The sequence below is a fragment of the Oncorhynchus gorbuscha genome, linkage group LG26 (genome assembly GCF_021184085.1).
Source record: "Oncorhynchus gorbuscha isolate QuinsamMale2020 ecotype Even-year linkage group LG26, OgorEven_v1.0, whole genome shotgun sequence".
NCBI classification, from domain to species: domain Eukaryota; kingdom Metazoa; phylum Chordata; class Actinopteri; order Salmoniformes; family Salmonidae; genus Oncorhynchus; species Oncorhynchus gorbuscha.
Window position 1 is genome coordinate 148,276 of NC_060198.1, and position 16,206 is coordinate 164,481.

Here is a 16,206-nt window from a genome sequence, read left to right on the forward strand (position 1 = left end):
TCTCTCTGCTAATGTCTCCAGTCTCTCTGCTAATGTCTCCAGTCTCTCTGCTAATGTCTCCAGTCTCTCTGCTAATGTCTCCAGTCTCTCTGCTAATGTCTCCAGTCTCTCTGCTAATGTCTCCAGTCTCTCTGCTAATGTCTCCAGTCTCTCTGCTAATGTCTCCAGTCTCTCTGCTAATGTCTCCAGTCTCTCTGCTAATGTCTCCAGTCTCTCTGCTAATGTCTCCAGTCTCTCTGCTAGTCTCTCTCTCTGCTAATGTCTCCAGTCTCTCTGCTAATGTCTCCAGTCTCTCTGCTAATGTCTCCAGTCTCTCTGCTAATGTCTCCAGTCTCTCTGCTAATGTCTCCAGTCTCTCTGCTAATGTCTCCAGTCTCTCTGCTAATGTCTCCAGTCTCTCTGCTAATGTCTCTAAAGTCTCTCTGCTAATGTCTCTAAAGTCTCTCTGCTAATGTCTCTAAAGTCTCTCTGCTAATGTCTCTAAAGTCTCTCTGCTAATGTCTCCAAAGTCTCTCTGCTAATGTCTCCAAAGTCTCTCTGCTAATGTCTCCAAAGTCTCTCTGCTAATGTCTCCAAAGTCTCTCTGCTAATGTCTCCAAAGTCTCTCTGCTAATGTCTCCAAAGTCTCTCTGCTAATGTCTCCAAAGTCTGGTAGAATTGCATGAAATGTGTTTATGAAAAAAAGGCCAACATTTTCCTGTGCAAAGAAAAGAGAAAACAAATGTAATATAATCGCCTGTGTCTACTCTAAGGCCGACTACTATTAGGCTAAATGATGTCTATCCAATCACCACGAGGAATAGTAAACTCTATAAAACACTAGTCTGCAAATGCGAGAATAACATGGAATGTTGTGTTATAAATGTGAAATTTTTTTTTATAAAGGTGAAAATTCTCTTCTCCAAGATTTGACAACCAATAGAACAGGAGAAAAGGGCTACTGGTTTCAATGGCAATAGGTCTATCAAATAACTGCCTGTTACGTTTGGTTGGATTCTGGCTACTTGGAAGCGAGGTAAGACATGCCTCCATATGTAGTAAAACACATTTCACAGAATGAAGTACACGTTTTCAATAGATTCATATGGCCTCCAGCTCATTACAAAGTAGGTTGTTGTTGCGCAATAACTGGTCTTATCAAACAGAGCATGATTTTAAATCAGCAGCAACAAACAGCCGTCTGATCTTCAAATCAGCAGCAACAAACAGCCGTCTGATCTTCAAATCAGCAGCAACAAACAGCCGTCTGATCTTCAAATCAGCAGCAACAAACAGCCGTCTGATCTTCAAATCAGCAGCAACTGATCTTAATCACCAGTTTATTCACTGGTATTTTCATTGGTGGGAAAGTTCAAATGCATTATGTCACAATAGCCTGCTATTAGCGACAAACGGAAGCCCTGGCAGACACCACAAACACACTGCTGTCCTTACGCCTGGTGAGGTCCTGTTCCTTGTAGACTTGACAGATGGCAGCACAGTGGTTCTCCATCTGACTGGTCCTCTGCTCCGTCTTCTTATACTTGTTGTTCAGGTACTCCTGGTGTGGACACACACAGTAAGAGGGGGGTCGCTCAAAACACACGGGAATCTTACAGGAGATTGAAAGTGTCCATCTGCATGTGTCTGCCTGTGTGTTCCCCATCTGCATGTGTCTGCCTGTGTGTTCCCCATCTGCATGTGTCTGCCTGTGTGTGTCCCCGTCTGCATGTGTCTGCCTGTGTGTGTCCCCATCTGCATGTGTCTGCCTGTGTGTGTCCCCGTCTGCATGTGTCTGCCTGTGTGTGTCCCCGTCTGCATGTGTCTGCCTGTGTGTGTCCCCGTCTGCATGTGTCTGCCTGTGTGTGTCCCCGTCTGCATGTGTCTGCCTGTGTGTGTCCCCGTCTGCATGTGTCTGCCTGTGTGTGTCCCCATCTGCATGTGTCTGCCTGTGTGTGTCGCCATCTGCATGTGTCTGCCTGTGTGTGTCGCCATCTGCATGTGTCTGCCTGTGCGTGTCCACCTTTGATCGTGTGTGTCTACCTGTAAGAAGTCTGTGGTGGGTTTGGACAGCTGACTGGACAGGAACTTGAAGTGATCTTTGTGGAACTTGCTCTCCAGGTGGACTGCCATGTCCTCGTGGTAGAACGAACGGAACTTACACACCGAGCACGCAAACGTCACCCTGTCGACCACACAGAACAGCCGTCAGACCACAAGCCTGCCGGCCCAATCAGAGGCAGATATGTTGGACGGTGTGGTGAGTGAAACTACAGCTAAGTGGTTAGTGTTGAGTAATGCATTATCCCCCCATCCATTCACAGAGACAGAGGAAAGACTACAGGAGGTCATTCTGCCCTCAGAGAATATCTAGGAAAATAATGAGAGGAGACAGAGGGAGGGAGGGAGGCAGGGGAGAGAGAGCGGGAGGCGGGAGAGAGAGCGGGAGGCGGGAGAGAGAGCGGGAGGCGGGAGAGAGAGCGGAGAGAGAGAGCGGAGAGAGAGAGAGAGAGAGAGGGGAGAGAGAGAGAGAGAGGAGAGAGAGAGAGCGAGAGAGAGAGCGGAGAGAGGGAGAGAGGAGAGAGAGAGCGGAGAGAGAGAGAGAGAGAGGAGAGAGAGAGCGGAGAGAGAGAGAGAGAGAGAGAGAGGGAGAGAGAGAGAGAGAGAGAGAGAGAGAGGAGAGAGAGGGGAGAGAGAGAGAGAGAGAGGGAGAGAGAGAGGGAGAGAGAGGGGAGAGGAGAGGGAGAGAGAGAGAGGGAGAGAGAGGGGAGAGAGAGGGGAGAGAGAGGGGAGAGGGGAGAGGGGAGAGAGCGGAGAGGGAGAGGGGAGATTCTGCCCTCACTGAGAACATACAGAGCCCTCAGAGTTTTCACCACTTGACTCGTTCCACATTTTGTTTCAGCCTGAATTTAAAACGGATTACATTAATTATTGTCACTGGCCTGCTGCACACAATACACATAATGTCATAGTAGAATGATGTTTCATGAAATTTTTACAAATGTATTTAAAATGAAAGCTGAACTGTCTTGGTTCAATAAGTATCCAACCCCTTTGTTACGTCAAGCCTAAATAAGTTCAGGAGTAAAAATGTGATTAACAAGTCACATAGTAAGTTGCATGGACTCCGTGTGTAATAATACTGTTGCACAGTAAATGATTTTGAATGACGACCTCGTCTCCGTTCCCCACATGTACAATTATCTGTAAGGTCACTCAATCGCACAGTAAATTTAAACCACAAAGACCAGGGAGGTTTTCCAATGCCTCAAAGGGCACCGATTGCTCTATAAAAAAAAGCATATGCTGAATATCCCTTTGAACAGGGTGAAGTTATTACACTTTGGAAGGTGGATCAATACATCCAGTCACTATTAAGATACAGGCGTCCTTCCTAACGAGGTATTTCACCATGAGGCCAATGGTGACTTTTACAGTCACAGAACTTAAGAGGAAACTGAGTATGGATCAACAAGCGTTACTCCATAATATTAACCTAACTGAAAAAGTGAAAAGGAAGCCTGAACAGAATTAAAATATTCCAAAAATATGCATCCTGTTTGCAAAAAGGCACTAAAGTAATACTACAAAAAATGTGGCAAAGCATTTCACTTTTTGTCCTGAATACAATGTTGTTTGGGACATTTCCAACACATTATGGAATACCACCCTCCATATTTTCAAGCACAGTGGTGGCTGCATCATGTTATGGGTATGCTTGTATTAAGGACTGGGGAATTTCTGGATAAAAAGAAACAGAATGGAGATAATCACAGGCAAAATCCTCGAGGGAAACCTGGTTCAGTCTGCTTCCAACAGACTGGGAGAGGAAATCACCTTTCAGCAGGACAATAAAACACAAGGCCATATATACACTGGAGTTGCTTACCAAGACGACTGTGAATGTTCCTGAGTCACAGTTTTGACATAAATCTGCTTTCAAATCTATGGCAAGACCTGAAAATGGTTGTCTAGCAATGATCAACAAGCAAGTTGACAAAAGGTTATTCTAACATGTAATGGGACAAAAAAAAAGAGAATTAAATCCATTTTAATCCCACTTTGTAACAGAATGTGGAAAAAGTCAAGGGGTATGAATCCTCTCTGAAGGCACTGTATTTAGGAAAAGAAGACTCCGTATAATAACGCTGACCTCTGAGAAACAGAAGAGAGAGAGGAGAAGATATGTAAAGGACAGACAGAAAAGAAAGAAAATTAGACGGAAGAGCAATTAAGAGATGTATTTTGTAATAACTGACCTCTGGGTTTGACTTTTGGGTGTTAGTGTGACCCCTGACCTTTCCAGGAAGCCGCCCCTCTTCCTCCTGTTTTTGGGGACCTTGTCCTGGGGAGGAGTCTGTTTCCCTGTCTGGAGCTTCTTCTTCATCTGAGAGATCTCCTCCTGCATCGACACCACTGGGGAGAGAGGAGAGTTTACAGTTGGACAGGAAGACGGATGGAGAGACGGGGAAGAGAGAGGGAGACGGGGAAGAGAGAGGGAGACGGGGAAGAGAGAGGGAGACGGGGAAGAGAGAGGGAGACGGGGAAGAGAGAGGAGGGGGAGACGGGGAAGAGAGAGGAGGGGGAGACGGGGAAGAGAGAGGGGGGGAGACGGGGAAGAGAGAGGGAGGGGGAGACGGGGAAGGAGAGGGTAGAAGGGGAAGGAGAGGGTAGAAGGGGAAAGAGCGAGGGAAAGGGAGAGAAGGTTTTCGGGTTGGAGGGGAAGGGAAAGAGGGAGGTGGTGACAGGGAAGGGAAAGAGGGAGGAGGTGACAGGGAAGCGGGCAAGGGAGGGAAGCAAGGAGAGGGGCAGTCTATTGAAAATTACATCTAGAGTTGTGAAACGTCACCCAGCTTGAATAAAAGAGGAGAGGAGCAGGAAAGAGAGACTGTCGGTAGTTTTGCATTGACCCAGGTCCATTTGACAGAAGCAATAAGGCAAAAAACTAATCCAAATACAGAAACGGCAGCGATAGGAGAAATGTTCTCCGCTCAACAATCTCTCTGTTGTCCAACTTTCTTTACAGCGGAAAAGGAAACTTTTCCACAAGTATAATTTAAGGTATGTGATGTCATCACGTAAAACAAACTAGAAGCTAGACGCCACATTTAATTCTAAACACTTGTTAAATCAAGCGTACCTAAATTTTTCAATTTCTATTATTTTCACTGCATCAAGGATAGCGTACACAGACGTTTCCGCTTTTGCAGCCGTATTCAGTGTGTCGGTAAAAAAAAGAAATCTTCAAAACAGCATTTGTAGGGAACAACCAATGAGCAGCAAGTGCTTCTAATCAGGGTTGCCACTCATCTGCCAATCAGGGACGAGGCATCTCTGGTCTTCCTGTTTCACCATCCAATTCTTTCAGATCTACAGGTGTGCAAGTTTCACCATGGCGACACTTTGGCATATGAGAATTATTAGAATATGGCTCATTAGTCAATTATTGCATTCTGCCCATTTGGCTTTGATTCCTGTTTCACCATCCCACCCGATCTACATGAAACAGACAGTTTCACCATGGCTGCCCTCCCACCCGAGAGACATGAAACAGACAGGCTCATTAGCCAATTATTGCATTCTGCCCATCTGCCCTCCCCCACCCGAGAGACATGAAAGGCAGAGACAGGTATGGGGCAGGCAGACTACCTGTCTGCCCTCCCACCCGAGAGACATGAAACAGACAGGTGGGAGGACAGGCAGACTACCTGAGACATGAAACAGACAGGTGGGAGGACAGGCAGACTACCTGAGACATGAAACAGACAGGTGGGAGGACAGGCAGACTACCTGAGACATGAAACAGACAGGTGGGAGGGCAGGCAGACTACCTGAGACATGAAACAGACAGGTGGGAGGACAGGCAGACTACCTGAGACATGAAACAGACAGGTGGGAGGGCAGGCAGACTACCTGAGACATGAAACAGACAGGTGGGAGGGCAGGCAGACTACCTGAGACATGAAACAGACAGGTGGGAGGGCAGGCAGACTACCTGAGACATGAAACAGACAGGTGGGAGGGCAGGCAGACTACCTGAGACATGAAACAGACAGGTGGGAGGGCAGGCAGACTACCTGAGACATGAAACAGACAGGTGGAAGGGCAGGCAGACTACCTGAGACATGAAACAGACAGGTGGGAGGACAGGCAGACTACCTGAGAGACATGAAACAGACAGGTGGGAGGGCAGGCAGACTACCTGAGACATGAAACAGACAGGTGGGAGGGCAGGCAGACTACCTGAGACATGAAACAGACAGGTGGGAGGGCAGGCAGACTACCTGAGACATGAAACAGACAGGTGGGAGGACAGGCAGACTACCTGAGACATGAAACAGACAGGTGGGAGGGCAGGCAGACTACCTGAGACATGAAACAGACAGGTGGGAGGGCAGGCAGACTACCTGAGACATGAAACAGACAGGTGGGAGGGCAGGCAGACTACCTGAGACATGAAACAGACAGGTGGGAGGGCAGGCAGACTACCTGAGACATGAAACAGACAGGTGGGAGGGCAGGCAGACTACCTGAGACATGAAACCGATAGGTGGAAGGGCAGGCAGACTACCTGAGACATGAAACAGACAGGTGGGAGGGCAGGCAGACTACCTGAGACATGAAACAGATAGGTGGAAGGGCAGACTAAATAGATCATGGAAACACCTCCAAGACACTAGATGGGAATGTGTGTTTGTTTCTATGACAACACGGTTCAATGGAAACGCACCGTAGCAGGCTATTGTCCCATCTCATTACAATGTTTTCTAAATGTCCACTAATTATCATTACTTTAAAATCACTGGGCAAGTTCATGGAGACAATTGATAGTCGTTTTGTGAGGAGGAGAACAGGGGCCAATTGATGATGAGAGGAGAACAGGGGCCAGTTGAAGAGAGGAAGAAGAGGAGAAAAGGGGCCAGTTGATGGAGGATAGTAGGAGGTCTAATAACAGAGGAGATGAATCCATCTTACCTTTCTCTCCATCAGCTGGGGCTTTGGTTGCCTGGAGAGGAGAGAAACTAAATGAGTACTGACACACACACACACACACACACACACACACACACACACACACACACACACACACACACACACACACACACACACACACACACACACACACACACACACAGATGTGTTAAGTCACAGCAGCTCCTCACCTCATTTTCTTCACCGTTGTTCTCTGCTGGTTCTGTCAGAGAGACAGAAAGACAGTCAGGTCAGACAGTGCATAGGGGTAGTTACTGTGTGTGGCCATTGTCGTCTGTTCTGTGTGTGTGTGGTACCTTCAGCGGTCTCTGTCTTGTTCATCTTGGACTCTGGTTCATCTGCTGCGGTCAGAGTCTGTTTTCTCTTCTTCTGACCGTCACGCTGACCACCACCAGGCTGCTGCTGCTGCTGGGGGACATCATCATCACATTGGTGACGTGGCCAGTGACACTGCTTCTTCAAAGTCAAATATCTTCCAAACGTGATTGCTGACATGCAAAACATGTTGGGACTATCAGTGGACTAATAACACTAACTTGGATCCCTTCACCATTACTCTAATAGACTTTTCAATGGATTCTCAAACAGAACTTTCCAATAGATTCTCAAACAGAACTTTCCAATAGATTCTCAAACAGAACTTTCCAATAGATTCTCAAACAGAACTTTCCAATAGATTCTCAAAAGGCACTTTCCAATAGATTCTCAAAAGGCACTTTCAGTGGACTCCCTGACATATCTCCACTATTACCATAAGGCCTCCATCAGGGGCAGAACCAGGCAAAATAAAAACAGAAGATTAAAACCCAGAGAACGGACATTATAATGGAGTTTGGTCCAGATCTCTGCTGGGTAGTGTTGGTAGGGGCCACTATTTCTTAGAGCAGGGCAGTTTCCTTTCAATGGGAGGGGGACAGTTCGGTTCAATCAAAGAGGCATTTGTGGCTATATTGAATAGGGACTGGGGGCGATAGTATGATGACCAAACTGAGTTCGGGGGGGTAGTTGTCATGTCAATTATATCCACGCCTCCCCAGTCCCTTAGCACTGTAGGCAGGGTAGGGGAGCGTTTAGGGGGTACGGGGGTTGATGAACAGGGGTGCGGGGGTTGGTAGGTAGGTCATCATGCCCTGCTGTGGGGCTGGCAGACTGGCGGGCAGTACGGTAGGGTACTTACTCGGTTGAGGGGCCTCTTGCGCCCGCGCTGGTGGCCTCCCTGGGGGCCCCCTCCAAAGTGGCGCCCGGGGAAGTCCTGGTGCCCAGGGACCCGGCCCTGTTGAGCGGACTGGTGGAAGGCCCCGGTCTGGTGGGGCATGCGGTGACCCAGGAGGGATGGGAGCTTGCCCCTACCCCCAGGGGAGTGACCGCCACCTCCCCGGCCTCCTCCTCTTCCACCCATCCTACCACCACCTCCACCCATGGGAGTGGGGTCGGATCTGCGGCCTCCAAACCCTCCGCGGCCTCCCCCCCTCCTCGGGGAGCGCTGGCCTGCTCCGGCCCAGCTTCCTCCTCCTTGGCCACTGGAGAAGGAGTCTCTCATGTTCTGCCGCTGCATCTTAGCAGCTCCGTAGGAGGAGGAGCTGTCAAAGCCTGAGCCTAGACCACCACCTCCTCCGAAGCCTGAAGCTCTTTGGGTCATGTCCCCTCGGCCATCGCCGTAACCATAGCTACCGGATCTGTAGAGATCCCGGGAGGGGAGGGAGGAGGGGCCCCGCGAGTCGAACGACTCGTATTGGTCAAACCTGCGAAAAGGGGGAGGGAGGGAGTGGTAGAACGAGTAGAGTGAGGGAGGGAATCTCTTCCCCTCCTTTTACTCCTCTCTCTATGACATGTTTCCCCCCAAGATGATGAGCCACATTAGTGATGTCATAATGATGCAGAATGTTTCTGCCAATCCCAACGCTGCTGAGTCTTGATGTAGGCATTCATGGCAGGAAGGCTTTTCTCTGTCAACATTTGGTTTACACACATTTGAGCATTCCCCATTTCTCATCCACCCCACCCTTCTCTCTGAGGTCAAAGGGGGGGTTGGTTGGTACCCCAATAGTGGGGGAGGGGGGGGTTTACTCCCTTTCTAGTCAAGATGAGGTCTCATCGTGTGGGGTGGAGGTGGGGACAGAGCTGGAGCTGTACAGAATATCAGGGTTGGTTCATGGGTCACAGAGAGACAGACAAGAGCAGCCTTATAGAAACAGGACTGTTCCATGTGGCAAATTGCATGTGGGGGTGATTAGACTGTACCACAATACAGAGGGGGCGGGGGCACATTTAGTTGGTGTTCGTTGTGCATTTACAGGGTGGGGCCTCAGCCAAAATATAACCTTGGTTGTTGTCACCGGCATTCGTTCTCTCTCTCTCCTCCCCCCTCGAGCAACCTCCCGCTCAGACACAGAGAGTCAGGATGAGGTGGACATGTTGGTGTATTTGTCTGTTCTGAGTCAGATCAGACAGGGGAGTGCATTTGGGGGATCTGTGGGTGCTGCACTTCTACCGCCATGACACGAGGGGGCAGTATACTATAACGACCTGCTGCTGACTTCCCCGTGTCTGGGAACTGTGACTGTGGTGGTGAGGGATCTACCTGGGTATATGAATGGGAATCCATAAGCATAACAGTATAATGAAGACAAACCAACTACACCCAGGACAACATACTGGGTGGGAGGAGCCAGGGTGAGGCTCATATCTCTAGTTCTTGGTGGGAGGAGCCAGGTAGAGGCTCATATCTCTAGTTCTGGGTGGGAGGAGCCAGGTAGAGGCTCATATCTCTAGTTCTTGGTGGGAGGAGCCAGGTAGAGGCTCATATCTCTAGTTCTGGGTGGGAGGAGCCAGGTAGAGGCTCATATCTCTAGTTCTTGGTGGGAGGAGCCAGGTAGAGGCTCATATCTCTAGTTCTGGGTGGGAGGAGCCAGGTAGAGGCTCATATCTCTAGTTCTTGGTGGGAGGAGCCAGGTAGAGGCTCATATCTCTAGTTCTTGGTGGGAGGAGCCAGGTAGAGGCTCATATCTCTAGTTCTTGGTGGGAGGAGCCAGGTAGAGGCGATAGTTAATATCGTTACTTCAACGACAGTTAAAACCCCCTAACTACAGCTAGCTACCTTCTAGGTTTAGACTAAACCTACTTGTGTTACCCAAACTAACGGACTGGAATCGGAGAAATAGACTACTTAACATAACATGTTTCAGCAAATTGATGCAATACGTATCCTTGAGGTCTGAAAATCCCCATGGGGGGAAAAAATGGTTCCCAATTGTACAAAACCAACCTTATGAGTTTACCCTTTAAATCAAAACGTTTCCCCAACTGAAATACATTGGATATTTACCCTGTAACCCTTACCGTTACATCCTAGTCGTGTCCAGGGGGAGGGGCTAGCTAAGGAGGGCGGGGACAGGAAATATGTGGGTGGTATGTAGTGATTAAAGGGAGAGGCTGTGGCAGCAGCATTGTGAGGTGTTTAAAGCAGGGAGAGAGAGAGAGAGGCTGTGGCAGCAGCATTGTGAGGTGATTAAAGCAGGGAGAGAGGCTGTGGAGCAGCATTGTGAGGTGATTAAAGCAGGGAGAGAGAGAGAGGCTGTGGAGCAGCAATGTGAGGTGATTAAAGCAGGGAGAGAGAGGCTGTGGCAGCAGCAATGTGAGGTGATTAAAGCAGGGAGAGAGGCTGTGGCAGCAGCAATGTGAGGTGATTAAAGCAGGGAGAGAGGCTGTGGCAGCAGTAATGTGAGGTGATTAAAGCAGGGAGAGAGGCTGTGGCAGCAGCAATGTGAGGTGATTAAAGCAGGGAGAGAGGCTGTGGCAGCAGCATTGTGAGGTGATTAAAGCAGGGAGAGAGAGAGAGGCTGTGGCAGCAGCAATGTGAGGTGATTAAAGCAGGGAGAGAGGCTGTGGCAGCAGCATTGTGAGGTGATTCACTTCTCTGGGATAGGTGGCAGTATTCTCATGTCTGGATGAAAAGTGTGTCCAAAGTAAACTGCCTGCTTCTCAGGCCCAGAAGCTAAGATATGCATATTATTAGTAGATATGGATAGAAAACACTCAGAAACTTCAAAAACTGTTTGAATCATGTATGTGAGTACAACATAACTTGTTTGGCAGGTGAAACCCAGAGGACAAACCATTCAGATGTTTTTTTTTTGTTGAGGTCACTCTTTTCATTGGGTTTTCATTGGTAATCCAGATATCTAAAGGGACTTTCTTGCAGTTCCTATCGCTTCCACTGGATGTCAACAGTCTTTAGAAATTGGTTGAGGTTTTTTTCCTTTGAGAAATGAAGAAGCAGCACCGTTCAGAACGAGGCGAGAGAGAGAGGTGTACTCGTTGTTAGAGGATCCACTTTGTTTTCCTCCGGTATTGAACACAGTTAATCCCGTCTTAAATTTTACCTAAAGTTGTTTTAGGAAAGTAGTCTGAAATGTTTGGACAAAGCTTACAGGTAACTTATGAGACATTTTGTAGTCATGCTGCGCGAGTTGGAACCAGTGTTTTTCTGGATCAAACGCGCCTAATAAAATGGACATTTTGGATATATATCGACGGCATTATTCGAACAAAAGGACCATTTGTGATGTTTATGGGACATATTGGAGTGCCAACAGAAGAAGCTCGTCAAAGGTACGGCATGAATTATCTTTATTTCTGCATTTTGTGTCGCGCCTGTAGGGTTGATGATCGTCTGTATGTTTGCTGGGGTGCTGTCCTCAGATAATAGCATAGTTTGCGTTCGCCGTAAAGCCTTTCTGAAATCTGACACACTGGCTGAATTCACAACAAGTGTAGCTTTAATTTGGTGTATTACATGTGTGATTTCATGAAAGTTACATTTTTATAGTAATTTATTTGAATTTGGCGCTCTGCATTGTCGCTTGGCGTCCCACATATCCCAGAGAGGTTAAAGCAGGAAGAGAGAGGGTGTGGCAGCAGCATTGGGAGGTGATTCAAGCAGAAAGAGCGAGGGTGTGGCAGCATTGTGCGGTGATTGAGGTGTTTAGAGAAAGGAGGATTGATATGGAAAACAGCTAGCTGCAGATGTGTGGAAAACACTGGAGAGGCACAGGTCAGATGATTGAGTGAGTGTATGTATAGTGTTGGAAAGGCAGACTACACAACTGTGTCAAGGTGTGTGATTGATCTTGAGTGCAAAGACGTGCGTGTGTGGCGAGTTGAAACCAGGGGAGAGTTAAGGTGTTAGCTTGCTTCAGTTCGGCTGGTGCTAGCTATAATAGTCGGCGAACTGAACGAGTGTGGTTGCATACTGCCTTAAAAGACCTTCGCTTGAAAAATGAGAAACGCGGCAATAGTCTGTCCATTTTGAGGCGCCGTAGCCAGTATACACTCCCTCAAAATAGTCAAGAGTTCATCTAATAACTCGTGGAATATCAAATGTTCACTTTTTTTGCAGAGGAGATCATAGTCAATTTTAAACGTAACTAAGATGTCTTGTGCAGTATTTCTCAATGAAAGAATTTGCTTGAAAACCAATCATCATCTCTCGTTGAATGACAAAGACTTTCCTGAAGAATCGATACTGTTTGACAGAACAACCCAGGGTGAAATGTACCGAACAACCCAGGGTGAAATGTACCGAAGACCACAAAAATGTCACAATGTCGTCATGATATATGCACAAGCTGTTCCGGACACTTTGGGCTGAGAAGCATGCGGACTCCTTTACCAGCCAGGGAAAAATAAAGTGTGTGCATGTCAGCTAGAGATCTGTGTGTGTTACCTGTCGCTGCGCCCCCCACCCTTCATGCCTCCCTCCAGCTGGGTCAGCATGTCAAGGCGTTGGTTGATCTTAGCGATGACAGCGTCTGCACTGGTCCCCGTTGACAACAGAGAGCTCCCAGAGAGACCCCTCTTGTGCCCCCCTCCGTAGCCCCCCATCCCTGACATGGAGTCCTTGTAGCCCCCTCCATATGAGTCATAGTTGTCTGAGCCTCGGGGGAGAGCAGAGATGATTTTAAGGTGAGGATCACACAGATTACAGGCAGTGGTATAGAGGTGTAGCTAGCTAGCTACCTGAATCAAAAATGAGCCAAATCATAGGCTACCTCGTTTAAATTCCAATAATTTCGATATGGGCGCCTTTGGCTAAGTGCATCTTGTAAATATGATAAGTCAACACAATCAATTATGTTTAAAGCACAGGATGCTGCTGAGGGGAGGACGGCACACAATGTCCAGGAACAGAGCGAAAGGAATGGCATCACACCTGGAAACGATGTGTTTGAAACGTTCCACTAATTCCACTCCAGCCATTACCGGGCCGGCTCTTTTCTCTGTATACATCAATGATGTTGCTCTTGCTGCGGCCGATTCCCTGATCCACCTCTACGCAGACGACACCATTCTATATACTTTCGGCCCGTCATTGGACACTGTGCTATCTAACCTCCAAACGAGCTTCAATGCCATACAGCACTCATTCCGTGGCCTCCAACTGCTCTTAAACGCTAGTAAAACCAAATGCATGCTTTTCAACCGATCGCTGCCTGCACCCGCATGCCCGACTAGCATCACCACACTGGATGGTTCCGACCTTGAATATGTGGACATCTATAAGTACCTAGGTGTCTGGCTAGACTGCAAACTCTCCTTCCAGACTCATATCAAACATCTCCAATCGAAAATCAAATCAAGAGTCTGCTTTCTATTCCACAACAAAGCCTCCTTCACTCACACCGCCAAACTTACCCTAGTAAAACTGACTATCCTACCGATCCTCGACTTCGGCGATGTCATCTACAAAATGGCTTCCAACACTCTACTCAGCAAACTGGATGCAGTCCATCACAGTGCCATCCGTTTTGTCACTAAAGCACCTTATACCACCCACCACTGCGACTTGTATGCTCTAGTCGGCTGGCCCTCGGTACATATTCGCCGCCAGACCCACTGGCTCCAGGTCATCTACAAGTCCATGCTAGGTAAAGCTCCGCCTTATCTCAGTTCACTGGTCACGATGGCAACACCCATCCGTAGCACACGCTCCAGCAGGTGTATCTCACTGATCATCCCTAAAGCCAACACCTCATTTGGCCGCCTTTCGTTCCAGTACTCTGCTGCCTGTGACTGGAACGAACTGCAAAAATCGCTGAAGTTGGAGACTTATCTCCCTCACCAACTTCAAACATCAGCTATCTGAGCAGCTAACCGATCGCTGCAGCTGTACATAGTCTACTGGTAAATAGCCCACCCATTTTCACCTACCTCATTCCCATACAGTTTTTATTTATTTACTTTTCTGCTCTTTTGCACACCAATATCTCTACCTGTACATGACCATCTGATCATTTATCACTCCAGTGTTAATCTGCAAAATTGTAATTATTCGCCTACCTCCTCATGCCTTTTGCACACATTGTATATAGACTGCCCCTTTTTTTATACTGTGTTATGGACTTGTTAATTGTTTACTCCACGTGTAACTCTGTGTTGTCTGTTCACACTGCTATGCTTTATCTTGGCCATGTTGCAGTTGCAAATGAGAACCTGTTCTCAACTAGCCTACCTGGTTAAATAAAGGTGAAATTAAAAATAAAAAAATACCGTGTGCCTGTCCTCCCCAAGCAAGGTGCCAGCTAACATTCTGTGGTGTGTTAAAGTGTTACTGTTTATTCAACTAAAACCGCTGCCACATATTCTTGGGCAATTCAGATATGTAATGTTCTAGACTGGTGTTAACAGGTTCAGTAGGTTCTCTCTCTTACCTCGGCTCCCCGACCCTCCTCCCCAGCTCGAGTATCCTCCTAACAGATTAAAGAGAGGTTTCAAATTAAAGGGTTATCTACAAGCACTCCAAGACGGGTTGTATAACGCAATGTGGCATATCAGAATAACGTACACACGCGTAGTATAGCTACCTAATGAATTCACACGGGTGAACGTTTGACAACAAAGAAACTAGTTAGCCCGCTAACTTACCTGTTAGCTAACCAACTAACTTCGCTAACTAACGTTAGTTAACTAGTCGGCAACCTTGCGCTTTTACAAAAAAAAAACATTAGCTATACCGTTAACGGTGGCAATCATAGCTAGTTAGTACGTTAACGTTAGTTACATACACGTGAAGGGCTGTGGGGAACGTATTCCCTGGAGGAGGAATGTAGAAAAACGGCATATGGCGGCCATTTTCTTAACGCTATTGTGAGTTCAAGTCGTGGCAGACGGACTCCATTTTAATGAGATTACACACCAAGACTGTGGCGTTATCTTTCTATATAAACCACAGCTAGCTACGTATTACATGCATTACCGGTTCTGTAAAATGACAATGTATAATGTACAAGATAACGTTAATATTTTAGTTTGCTAGCCATCTTGAATGGCTAGCTAACGTTAGCTTGTAATTAGCTAGCTAGCTGACGTTAGTAATATAACATCGTGAACATGAATAACCTAGTGAAAATATAAACCCATTTGAATATTTTGATACATACCTGAACTGTAGCCACGGCCTTCCATAATTTGATGATATGTTATTGTTGTTTACGGATTTTTAAAAATATATATAAAGCTAGCTACTGTAGCCGTTAGCAAACCAGGAGCAACGGACACAGCAGTGGGCGAATATGTTTAGCTGGGGTCACCAAACACACCTCCTCGTTTCTCTCATTGGGTCATCCGAAAGCAGGACGCCACTCCCCATACGACTATTGGCTGATCAGAAAACTCTACACTGTAATTGGTTATCGAGTCTGTCAGTTAACAAAAGCGAGTGACGTTATGACAATATTTCTAATCAGTTACTGGGAATAATCATAATTTTTTTTAACATATTTTATAGATTTCCCTAATGAAAACATATTATAAATTAGTAGTATGCAGAGAGCACACAACATGTACATACAAATAAATACGTGTTTGTTTGTTTTTTACTTGCATCCAAGGCAAAATATACATATAAAATAGAACTGGCTACAGGTAACTATACTTCATTATTCAACAATAGTCTATATGACATTTTTATTATTATTATTATAAACGGGTTGTTTGGATCCTGGATCCTAATTGGACGAGCGGTGTTCCAGCGCCTATGCCTGCTAACAGTTTCATATGAATTATCGCTGTGCCATCATAAGAATGTCATCATGTTCAAGTTGATGTCCGAATCATCTCTTGTACTTATCTCAACTCGCACATATATTCCCTCTTGCTTCTAGCCGAGCATTAAGTTTGGTTTATACAATGACATTGTTGAATACTACTTTCTGATTGGCTTGAAGGGCATTGTAG

General features: G+C 46.9%; 1 protein-coding gene across 4 annotated transcripts; it reads right to left on the bottom strand.

Annotated features, from left to right (window-relative positions):
• Positions 1 to 571: 571 nt before the first annotated feature.
• Positions 572 to 15,564, bottom strand: LOC124015530 (A-kinase anchor protein 8-like). Of its 4 annotated transcripts, none has more exons than XM_046330803.1 (10): positions 15,411 to 15,564; positions 14,682 to 14,720; positions 12,698 to 12,908; positions 8,150 to 8,714; positions 7,269 to 7,380; positions 7,143 to 7,174; positions 6,955 to 6,985; positions 4,278 to 4,395; positions 2,023 to 2,164; positions 572 to 1,540 (listed from the first exon to the last, which is right to left on the bottom strand). In XM_046330803.1, the coding sequence occupies exons 1-10, from the start codon at positions 15,433 to 15,435 to the stop codon at positions 1,382 to 1,384; spliced, it is 1,434 nt and encodes a 477-aa protein (XP_046186759.1). In that variant the 5' UTR covers positions 15,436 to 15,564; the 3' UTR covers positions 572 to 1,381. The 4 variants fall into 4 exon arrangements, with proteins under 4 accessions (XP_046186759.1, XP_046186758.1, XP_046186756.1 ...); XM_046330802.1 differs by having other exon boundaries at positions 577 to 1,540; positions 4,239 to 4,395; positions 12,698 to 12,902; positions 15,411 to 15,563; XM_046330800.1 differs by having other exon boundaries at positions 578 to 1,540; positions 4,239 to 4,395; positions 15,411 to 15,563.
• Between the last annotated feature and the right edge of the window lie 642 nt (positions 15,565 to 16,206).